Source organism: Lonchura striata, chromosome 2, assembly GCF_050655825.1.
Source record: "Lonchura striata isolate lonStrDom1 chromosome 2, ASM5065582v1, whole genome shotgun sequence".
Taxonomy (NCBI): Eukaryota; Metazoa; Chordata; class Aves; order Passeriformes; family Estrildidae; genus Lonchura; species Lonchura striata.
The window spans coordinates 39,839,499-39,851,268 of NC_140704.1; the positions used below are offsets into that span (position 1 = coordinate 39,839,499).

The window sequence follows — 11,770 nt, forward strand, 5'->3', positions numbered from 1 at the left end:
TTTTCAAAACCTCCTGTCAATGCAAAGCACAGAATGCAAACAGTAGGTATATTCTTTGACCTTGAGCATATAAAATTTCCTCAGACCCTATTTATATTTTGCCCATCATTTATATCTTTATAGCAAAGGCAACTTATTCATGGTCAAGAATTAAAGCCCCATACTAACATTTTTTGGCTTAACTCAATAGAATATGGCCATCTTCTTCCTCAAGTATAAGCCAACAGGCTACCTACTAAGCCCATCTGCACTATGCAAAAGTTATAAATAACTGGAATTTATTTCTGTCCATAAATGGACTAACTCAAGTACATTTAATCACATCAAACAAAATGTTGTTTGACAAATAAGGTTTCCTAGAGTGTCAAAATAATTTGGTGGACAGCTGTTCCATTAAAAAAGTTAGCATCCTACCCCTATTTAATTTTTTCTCTATCCTGGTGATCAGACTTTTAACCTTTTTATGTGTGCCCTGCTCTAAAGGCTCAAATTTATCATTTTACTTAGCTTCAAAATAAATCTTCATTCCACTGACTTTAGGAAAAATACTCTCAACTTCTCAATAAACTGATCTTCAGCTGAAGCTCTACCTAAAATATTTGTGTATAAAACAAGGCCCAAAAATGTTTATTCTTACAACATACAGAACCATGTACATTTACATATTTCAGTAAAAGCAGTCAAAGTTGATCTAGCAAAATACACTACATGATATGCTGAAAAAACTCCTCTGGTTATGTTTCTGAAAAAATGCAAAGCAATTGCAAGCATTTCATATAGCAACAGCAATTAAAGCAGGTAATGAATGGCAACACTGATGCCTACAAGCAAAAGAAAAGTTTTTCTGACATATATCAGCAGTTTGAAAAACTCAAGGATTTCCAGAAAAATCAGTTACAATAGCTTTAATCAAATTGCTTGTAATTGCAATCTAAAATTAAAGCTGGTTTTGTAAACTTAGTTTATAAGCTGAATCAATATATACCTGCAATTCAAATTCTAATATTTATTATAAATATATGCTTTATTAATTTCCTTTTTTATACCTCTCAACTGCTCGCAAGCACAGCAAAGTTAATTTAGAAAAAACAAGCTGAAAAAGGAAAGGATCCCTGCTACTCTTGGGTTTTATCACTTCCTTAAATGAGTCATAACAATCATCAGATGCTATCTGTTTGTTTTTATATAAACAGTTTTAAAATACATGTCTGGTAGGGTGTAGCCATTTGACAAAAAATAAAAGACAGAATTTACCACTAACAGGAACACCAACTGTGGCTATTCAGTAAGAAGTTCCTCATTTCTTTTTTCAAACACAAAGTCTGTTTAGAAATATGTTTGACATGTTAAAGAAATGCATGTGCTTACATAATATTATATCTTCACAATAGTGCTGTACAAGCCAAAGGGGGAAAAAAGTTCCAAAAATCAGTAGCCTAAAACAAGCAGTAAGTTAAAATACAATCTTTCCAATAGCTTTTTTCCTTTAATAGAAACGAAGAAGCAATAAATCAGTAAGTCTAAATAATCCTACCTTGTTGCTTAGAATGCTATGCTATCAGTCCTTTGACTTCAGATTTAGTCAGAGATATCACAGCATACCATCTTTTAACCATGCTGATTAGCAACTAGAAAAGAAGATCCTCTAGTTTTGTACTCACCCTTGTAAGCACCAGTAGCCTTATTCAGTTAAAATCCCTCTATAAAAGAGACAGAGATGAAGAAATTCCTAGAATATAGAATGAAGCCACAGTGTTTCCACCTATAACAAAGTTTACAGATATCACAAACAAAAAGAAAAAATGTTAGGTTTTTCAAAAACTGAAACATTTCCAGTATGGTAGAACTGCCTCTACTTTACATAATGAGGTATTTATTAAATGCTATTAAATATTTCCAGGTACGGTAAAGAGACACCTATTATTACAGACACATGATCTGGTAAAACATGAACATGAAAATCTGTTGTGCTTGGTCCCTTCAAGCTGAGAAGCCATGAGAAGTTATGCAGTATCAGCCAATGCAACAGCACTAGCCAACTAAAAGCTTTAATGACTATTGTTACTGAATATTTGCCTTGAAGAAATAGCAGTCATTACAAGTTTACAGTATTGAAGTTGTTAAAGTAATATTGACTTGACATGCCCATCATAAACCAGCTGCAGGTAGACCAAAGCATTCACATGAACATACGTATTTTAAATCTGTATTGTGAACAGAACTGGATGGTAGTGTAATAGTTTCACAATATAAACCTGGGCGCAGCACATCCATCTACCAGGGCTCAGGCAACAGATGTCACAGCAGCTCACAGCCTATGTTACAAAAGGCCCAAAATACCTTTCAAGTTTGTGCAATGTTACAAGGTGACATCTCCAACACCAGCCAAAGATACATCAGAGATCCCAATTCCAAGAACTGCACAGGAAGGATGTCACCATCCAGATGCTGGCTCACAGGAAGCCCCTGCTGCTCCTCCCTGGCTCACTGCTGGGAATCCAAGTGGCACACCTCACCCTGTGGGAGGGTGTGCTATCTTTGAGCTGCTGAGCAGGTCAGGTGAAAGAGCTGCAGGATGAGATAAACACATAGCACAACAGGGAAGATAAGCAGGAGGTCCTAGGAGGTCTGCTGTTTGCCAAACAACTGGCTCATCCAGTCTTCCAACTACTGGACTTTCCTGCTTATCCATATGGATACCAGTGACACTTCCAAAATGCAACTACTGAACAAATCAAGAGTGACTACCAAGCACTGTGGGCAAGGAAGCCCATGCAGTGTTTCTCAGTCTCTTCAAGTGAGAAGCAAAAGGCTTAGGGCAGATTAGATGCATCCAGAGGGTCAGTATATGGTTGTTAGCAGAGCTTTTATATTATGACTACGGAAACCTCTTCCAGGAAGAAGGATCCATCAATCTAACAAAAGGTGTCAAGAGTGTCACCAGGCACAGTAAGTCTGTGAGTATGGTTTTAAACTAGGGATAGCGGAGAAAGGTTGTCACTCTGAGAAGTGAAGATGTGGGAAAAGTCAAGAGGTTCACACACTTCCCTTGTGGAACTGGCCTGTGTGTGAGCCCATCTCAAGTTGCTTCTACACAGCATGGGAAGTAACAGGACTTAGTCCAAGCACCACTGCAGAACTATAATCTCATGGGAATTAGAGTGATGGTAGGACAGCTCACATGGCTGACATGCTACAATGGAAGGTCAGAGGCTCTTTAGGAAAAACAGCCTGGAAAGGTAAGGAACATGGGTTTCAATCTATGCAAAGGGATGGCAGCAACACACCCTGCTTTGCTTGGAATGAGTGACAAGGCATTTATAGACCCTATAGGTAAGGATCAGAGAACAGTCCAACTTTGTATTAGGTGCCTGCTACAGACCACCTGACTAAGAAGGGGCCGTAGCAAAAGCCTTCATTTGAGAGCTGAAGGAAATTTCGTGACTGCAGATACTCCAGGGCCTAAAACAACTAGTATCTGCTGGTAGAGTATAGCCAAACACAAGCACTCCAGGAATTTTCTTGAATTTGTTGAAAATTACTTCTTGGTGCAAGTCATCAATGACCAAACTAGTGAATATGCCCTGCTGGACCTGTTGCTCACAAACAAGGAAAAAGAAGACGGAGATGTGAAAGCCGAGAGCAGCCTTGGCTGCAGCAGTCATGAAATCATGGAGTTTTAAAGTCCTGAGAGAGGGAGAAAAGACAAATACTACAGCATGCAGTGCACAACCCAGTACATAGTTACAACATGGCACATCAGGAGAGCAGATTTCACCTTGTCCAGGGATCAGCTTGGCAGAAAGTCCCAGAAGACCACAACAGAGGTTGAAGGCAAGCCTGTGAGTACTGGCTGACCTGTAAGGACAACATCCTCAAAGCACAACATGCAGGAATTCAAGCAGGTCTGACAATGGACCAGTGTGAAAGAAAAGGGAACCTGTGGCTGAGCTCAAATGCAAAGCAGAATACATGACAAGTGGAAGCAGGAGTGGGAGGAATACAGAGACATTATCTAATTGTGCAGGGGTGGAGTTAGACAAACCAGAGTTCTGCAGTGGTTGAAAGTAATAATGGATGTGAAAGGCACTACAAGGGGGATAAAACACACTTTAATTTTTTCATCCAAAAGTGAAGTTATACAGCAGAAACAGAAAATAAATCTTTGTACAACAAGGTGTTATTCACACCAGCATCTGCTAACCATCCTTTACTTAAAAACATAAGAAAATCTGAAGAATTAGAGTTTCTAAAAGCAAACTGGAAATCTGATCAATTAGCAATAAATATGATTTACTAGCTAGTTACTTACTCATAACCCTATCTAAAAGAAAGAAATTACACATGCTTCCACTTAGCATGATTTTTGAGATCCAGACCACAGCAGCCTGAATCGCTTGACATAGCAACACAATTTCTGCACTGAAAAGCAGTCAGTTGAGAAATGGACACCAAACAAGATTCTATTACAACAGCTCTGTGAACAGATTTGCTTTAACCTCTTTCTGTTCTTTGGTAACAGAGACATACATGTAAAGCAGGCTGATTAGAGATTCTCTAGTCTTCTGATAGTAATATGCTAGTGAACCAATCAGTGTGTTCATAATATTCAGAGGCAGTATTTTTTGTGGAAGCAAATTCTCAACTTTTTCTAGTAAGGAATTACTGGCATCATTTCCCCTGCCATAACCTAGGTATTCACAATAACTTAGGTGCCTTTTTCTTCATCCCATAATAGAACCCAGTCAAGACACAGCCAGCATATACTTAGTAGACATTAGTCATGGAAAATGAAAAGGAATCAGCCTAGTGTAAAAATGAGTAAGGGAAAAAAGAAATCTTTACATTTTAGGGAAGCAGTTTTTTAAGACAGTACTTCTACACACACACACTCTAAATACAAGCCCCCATAGTAAAAACATAGTAACTGAAAAAAACAGCCAGGTTTTCATACAAGTCCTCAGTTCACCCCACCTGCAAGCAGATCATAGCTACCAGATCCTCAGAACTATAGCTGCACTGTAAAAGCAACAGTAGCAGAGGGCAGAGTAGGTCAAACAGTATAATTCCAACATACATGGGATGCTACTCTGTAATTCCCACTTCCTTTCCACAGTTTTCACCCACATGCTCATTCACAGGAAGCTCCAGTTTGTTTGGAGGCAGGCTCCAGACATTCTGTTAAACTGGGGCAACAGTTTGACAACAGATGCCCAATCTGGAAGCATCTCCTTAAGTTTAAAAAAAACCTTAAAGTCTGTTTTCAAGTCTAAAAATATTCTAGTATTTCAGGATACTATCCCAGCACTACTGCCAAGAAAATAAGTCTAGATGCCTTACAGCACAACTACATCATATGAAAAATATCAGTACTCATTCTGTAAAAATCATAGAAAATTTAAATTTCCAATTAGTTTGAATAAGAAAAAAATCCAACCAACCGACAACAACAAAAACCCTGAGCCACAGGAAATCTCAAATTCTTCCACAGTAGAATTCTGGGAAAGAATATGATTCACCTATACCTCACACAGTATCATACGATTAGAGTTCAAATGAAGACTTGAATAAGGCTCTACTCTTCAAGTTGGCAATGTGTAATCTAAACTCATCTTCAAAGCAGAAGACAGAAGAGTTGGGGAAAGGGAAGGTCTAGGTGGTACATTACTAAGGATATAATGCCAGGGCAGAGTCAAATTCAAAAAGAAAAACCATTAAGAAAAGAGGATGATGAAGGAAGATATAAGATAATACAATGAGTACAGCACTGGAATACTTCTACTAAAATGGGACTTGCTAGAATTAATAAGCCAGGGGTATTTCAAGGTTACGAAGCACTCCAGCATTGCTGAAACAAGACAACTGATGCCAGTATATCCAAACAAGACAACCAATTCATTAAATAGGTTTGAGTCATTTTAGTTTAAGGGACTGGAGAAGGAAAAACAAAAGCTCAAAAAACTTTGAGCTAGCAGCCTTTCCTGGGTAGAAGTCACAAGAACATCCAGACTGTCAAATATCTAACACCACTATGGATCAATATTCCAAAAAGTTACTTCAGGCAACACAAGGTGTACAAAGGCTACACAGCTCTACTCATGTGACACTGGACAATTTACAGAGACAACTGTAATTTGCACAAAGAACAAGCATACACCTTTTTCTCCACATTTATGAAAATGGAATAGCCTTCCTGCTGTACAGTCCTGGCACTGTTATTGGAAGAATAAAACATTTAGTCTTCTCTGTAGGTAAAGAAATGGTAAAAAAATTGTAAGCCATCCTCTGATGACAAAATGACCAAAAATACTTTAAAAAAAAAAGTTTTCCAAACTTAGGTAAATAGACAGGCTGATATATAACTAAAATGGCTCCATCTACTGGTTAAAATGTACATTTAATAAGTTATGACACTCTCTAGTGCAGAGAATTTAATTCCCAGTGAAACAAGGAACTCTGAGGGTGCCGTACACAAACACGAGACTCTTAGACAGATAATCCCTTCTAATAACTTTTGAGATGTCCCAAATCTCAAATCTAACTTGCTAGGATATTTCAAACACATGTTGGGCTTTTTTAAAAAGTGTCATATTTCCTTCTACTGGTAGTTTTGCAAATGTAAATTTGGAAATGCAAATATTTAAGAATATTGTAAGTGATCATTGATAAGTTAATCAAAATTCTCATTTTACCATTCAGACACTTTCTGATCTAGACAGCTAGGTAGTAGTTGATGCTCATGTCTGTGTCTTTATTTACAAAACACTCAGTTGAATTACACTATTCACAGCACTACTTCAAAACATTAGCTGGACATCTATCTTCATTTTAGCAAAAAAAATCTGATGAGTCCCTTAACTTCATGAATCTGGAATGCGCTATACCAAAATACACATGACAATATTCATTGCAGACCTCTAGATAAGTTTGAGTATACTCAAAGTATACTTATACTCTGTTTTCTTATCTAACAAAAGTCACAGAGCAGTTCTACTTACTAAGTATTACTATTGCTTCAGGGCCACAAAAGGTCCTGTGCAACAGATATCCTTGTGTAAGGGGCATCAATATTCAAAGGCCCACAAGGAATTTGGTGACATGTCCAAAGTCACCTACAGAGGCAGACAAATGACATGGATATAAACCAAAAACTACTCAACTTGGTACACCCCAGGTTATTCTGGACAGAAAATAGAATTACTACAATGAAGTGCAATGAAACTTCTCAAGTAACATAACAAGTTTTTGACAGCCACAGTAACTCTTCAAGAACTCAGAAAGACTGCCAGACATACACTTAAAAGCTTACAGAGGCCCACAACACAGTCCAAGCTGTGCAAGGTATGCACCGTACCCAAAGAGCACAACAGAGAAAAGCAGCTTGTCTCTCCAAAGTCATAGCTTCATGTCTGTAAGGCTGGCAAGCCAGTACAATTCTCTCTGATGAGGACTATTTAACTAGGGTACTGCCACACAGCTATAACTGTATTGCTTGAACTTGTGCAGAGCATTTGTTCAGCCAGATGCCACAAACTTGTGGGGGAGGAGAGCTTCCTGCACAGTCCTCAATTATGCAGTACAAACATACCCTCAGTTACCCTTGTCCAGCCATAAAGGGAAAGCACCAGTCTGAGCTTACTATGTTAGTAGGAAAAAAAAATTGTATGCAGAGAATATGCCATTTGACTTCACATCACAGAAGCCCCATCCTGAATAAGATGACAGCTTAGGACAGTGATTGCAACCCATCTGATAATGTGCAAGCACATCTCTTAAAAAAAATTCTAAAAAGCTGTAGCCAACCACATAGCCACTTCAGAAAAAGCATGTGACACTAATGTCCTCTTCAGTGAGATAAGGCAGACCACAGTACTTCATTGGTTTGATTAGGAAAGCCAGGAGATTCCTGGAAACATGCCCTTCTCCAACAGAGCCACTTTCATGTCTATCATCATCTACAGTACAATTAATGATAAAAACACATGTGTTTCATTGAAAGATGACACAAACAAACCCATTACTTAACTATATTTCATGGTCTACAACCTTGTGAATATTTTCATACACATGAAGTAGTACCAAATACTAATAGAAAAAAGTTTCCATCTACTTTAAGAAAACAAAGTATTTTGAAAATATTGCCTACAAAAATCTAGAGACAGAACTGCACTACACATTCCTTTAAATGCTACTTACAGCTGTTGCAAAGAAGACCACCAAACACTACAGTAATGAACACCATGATGAAAAAAGATAGAAGCTAGAAATAAGATCACTCATATGCAGTATCAACCATTTTTAATACCGTAACTGTCAAACTCGCCACTGAGTGAGTTTGTTACTGTAACTGTCAAACTACCATGTCCCACCATTATTTTGAAAAGCCCAACAAGAATTACCATAAGTAGCTGTTGAGGGAAAAGGAAAAACTAGACAAGCATACAACTCCTCCTCCTTACACTCACAACCTCCAGCTGTTTTCGAATCAGATTTCTTGGGACTGTTTCCCATCCACTTACTAACATCAATGTATGTGTCTTCCAACCTTTGTCCAAACTCCCTTTTAGTTCACATTGTATAGCAAATATATCTGTGTATTCCTACACTTAGTTTCTTTTGTTTGTTTTGAACTGAGTTTGATTTCCTCTTGCATGTTCACCTACTTTCTCCACAGTACTTTTACAGAGCCTTACCATATCTCTGTTCCATCATCTCTACTAGGCTGACAAGTCCTATACTGTTGAATCTTTTATCATTTTTGAACTAAATTCATATTCTCTTGTTATTCAGTGAACATTTTCCAATAGTAATGCATCTTTTCTAAGATGGGGGGCAGAACATCTGAGAGTATGTAAGTTATGAAAGAACCATGGATTTATGCAGCTATGTGTCTTTTTCCTATTGTATTTTCTAGTCATCCCACGTGCTCTGATCATCAGTTGCTCTCTGGTTGTAATAACTATCAGGCATTTGTTTTGCCTCGCCCTTCCAACTTTCAAATACATACTGCCACTAACCAGGTTCTTCAAACACCAAAGTTCTAAACACTTATTCATTCTCTTCTGTAAGACTAGACCTAAATGTAAAACAAGCACAGTTAAAGGATTTTTTGTATTTTTGAGTAACTAAATGGGAGGGGGAAGGGTCAGCATGTGACTGATAGAAGTGCTCCTCCATAAGAGAGCCACCAGATCTTAACTTGTTACATATCTAATACTCTATGAATACCAGAGGTAGGAAGAAAATGAATTTTTAGGGACTCTGTTTGATTACATTTCTGTACTTTTAAGCCACAGCAATGAAGCTCTCAGATTTGGTCTACACCTTTTTACAAAGTCCTTTCATCTTATTGAGATGTTTATTTCCGAAGAAGTTATGCACATGTAAGCAGTTTCAGCAAGCTTTGCCAGCATGAAGGTAGCCTGTACTGTCAAGACACACAGGATTAGAAAAATTAAGTCAAGCTCTATTGTCAAAAATACTCATCTTTTGGATTAAGTAGCCCTCTTGTATATAAAATTACACCTCTTGCACATGAAACCCACAGCAAAATCAATACTGCTATACTATGCAATTGCCCAAAGATCAGCATGTCGGGTCTTTCTGTAAGCCATTTAATTCATGTGTTTTCCCCAGAAATTCCTTTTTTCCAGTTCCTACCAACACTTCAGCCCTCACTTCTTTAGCGGTTTCAACTCAGCTGGAATTACCTCCCAAATACACTTTGGCACCAAGGTCAGGAATTGCTGTTGCAAGGAAACCAGTCTGGACCGCTCCACTGAGCACCTCTGTTCAAAACAGCGGCATCAAAAATGGCCATGCAATAATACAGCAGGAGTTCATTCCCCAAAAAATTAATTCTTCTTACAACAGAACCTAAATGACTGCTGCTAGACCTGACAAATGCGCTCAGGCCATACTGACTTTCGTGACATCTACAATACTCTTTTCATTTGATTCACCTGAGGGTAACCATTACCATTTTCCACTGCAACCCCACACTTAAAGCTTGAAGTTTTTCAACTCCCTCCACAAAGTTTAGCATCTCTTTGCTATATATAGGGAAATTTCTCCTATACATAGGGAGTATCCTCCTGCCAGCTAAGAGACCTCATACAGAAGGGCATGGTAGTTTTAACATCAATTAAAACTATTAAGCAGTCTGTTCTTACACAGACTCTACCTTGAAGAAGTTCACATGAATTGGGAATATACCTTTTTGCAGCAGCGACCAGATGGAGAAATGGTCTAGAACACACCTGCAAAACCTTTCAATGTGAGCACAAGCATTAACTTCTGAAACCAACATTAAAAGATTTTAACATTTGTAAAATTCATGGCCCTTTGAAACACTAAGTTATCAACAGCCCTGTTATAACAAAGGAAAAGCACACTGAACATACTGATGTCAGAGGAAGTGAGCACTTCATTAGACTGCCAATTTTATCAAATGTGACTCAAGTCTCTTCTTGAAGAGTAACGGAAAGATGATGAAAACTCGTGTGTTTTCAATGCTATTTCTTTGTGCATCACAGCATTCTTTGTGTTATGAACTACACATCCCTCCTCTTCAGGCACTGAAGACAAATCCCTGTGTGACACCTTCTTGGAAAAGGCCCTGAAGGAGAATATCAGAGTAAGAGCTCAGAGGCTCATTAACAAAATCCAGACCTTGAGTCATCTGAAGGGAGGGGAAATTACAAGCGTGGAACCACATGTATTTTTCAGCAGCACAGGAAGGCAACACATGCCCGCTTCACTGAGCCACCCGGCCCAATAAGGAAATGAACCCAAGCTCCGTAATTTTACCCATCTCCCCTCACCAACACTTCCACCCCCCAGGACTAGAAACCCGCCGGGGCAGCGTGCCCACCACCCGAGCCGACCCCGCCACCGTGCAACACGAGGACAAGGGGAAGCTCGCCGCTTGCCATGTGTGCGCACTTCTCCCTCGCCCAGGAACTCGTCAGCCAGCGGGGCAGGGAGAAAGGCGAGGCCAGGGGCGGCCGCGCCGCCCACCGCCGCCGGCACAAGCCCTGCGGGGCTCTCACAAAGGAACGGGGGGGTGGACGGGGCAGCCGCGGCCGCCGAGCACACGGAGCCCGCGGCCGAACAAAAGGCTCCGGCCCCGCCGTCCCCCCGGGGATGGCTGCGGGCGGGGGGACACGGCCCCGCGCACGCGGCCGGCGCGCGGGGACACCGGGCGAGAGGGGCCGGGACCCCCGGCCCGAGGGTCCCGCCGCCGAGGGCTGCGGAGCCACGGCAGGGGCACGGCCCCGCCGCGCCCCCGTGCCCCGGCAGGAGCACAGCGGCGCGACCCCCGGGCAGGACGCGGGGCAGCGCTGCCCCAGGCGGCCCCTTTGTGCGCCCCGCACCGCACAGCACCCCCCGTTACCGTGGTGAGCAACGGTCTCATCTGCTCGCCCGCCCGCTCCTCTTCCATCGCGGCCCCGCCGAGATCGCCCGGGAGACAGAGCGAGAGAGAAGGGCGCGGAGCGGCAGACGAACGGCGAGCTGGAACCGGACGCGGGAGCTGCGCTGCCTGGCGGAGGCGGGCGGCGCCGGTGCCCTCAGGACGGGGCGGCCGCGACTGCTCCGCCGCACCGGGGGCTGAGCCCGGACCGCCTCGGCGGCGCGCCCGCGGCCCCCGCCCCGCGCCGCCGGCCGGGCCAATGGCAGGCGGCGCGGCGCGGCGCGGCCCCGCCCCCGCCCGCCGGGCCGGGGCAGCGCGGGCCGCGGGGGCGGCCGGCTCGGTCCCACGCGGAGCCGC

The 11,770-nt window shown here is 41.6% G+C and overlaps 1 protein-coding gene across 17 annotated transcripts in view; it reads right to left on the reverse strand.

Annotated features, from left to right (window-relative positions):
* The window catches only part of SLC4A7 (solute carrier family 4 member 7), a 93,747-nt gene extending 82,117 nt beyond the window's left edge, over positions 1 to 11,630 (reverse strand). For 6 of the 17 annotated variants that reach the window (XR_014952002.1, XR_014952001.1, XM_085569168.1 and 3 more), the window contains exon 1: positions 11,396 to 11,630. Coding sequence is in view for 15 of the 17 variants with exons in the window: in XM_085569168.1 (XP_085425294.1) it covers positions 11,396 to 11,443 (48 nt within the window). In the remaining 2 variants the exon portion in view is untranslated. The remainder of the gene's footprint in view (positions 1 to 11,395) is intronic. The other 11 variants (XM_085569178.1, XM_085569141.1, XM_085569222.1 and 8 more) reach the window with 2 other exon arrangements.
* Between the last annotated feature and the right edge of the window lie 140 nt (positions 11,631 to 11,770).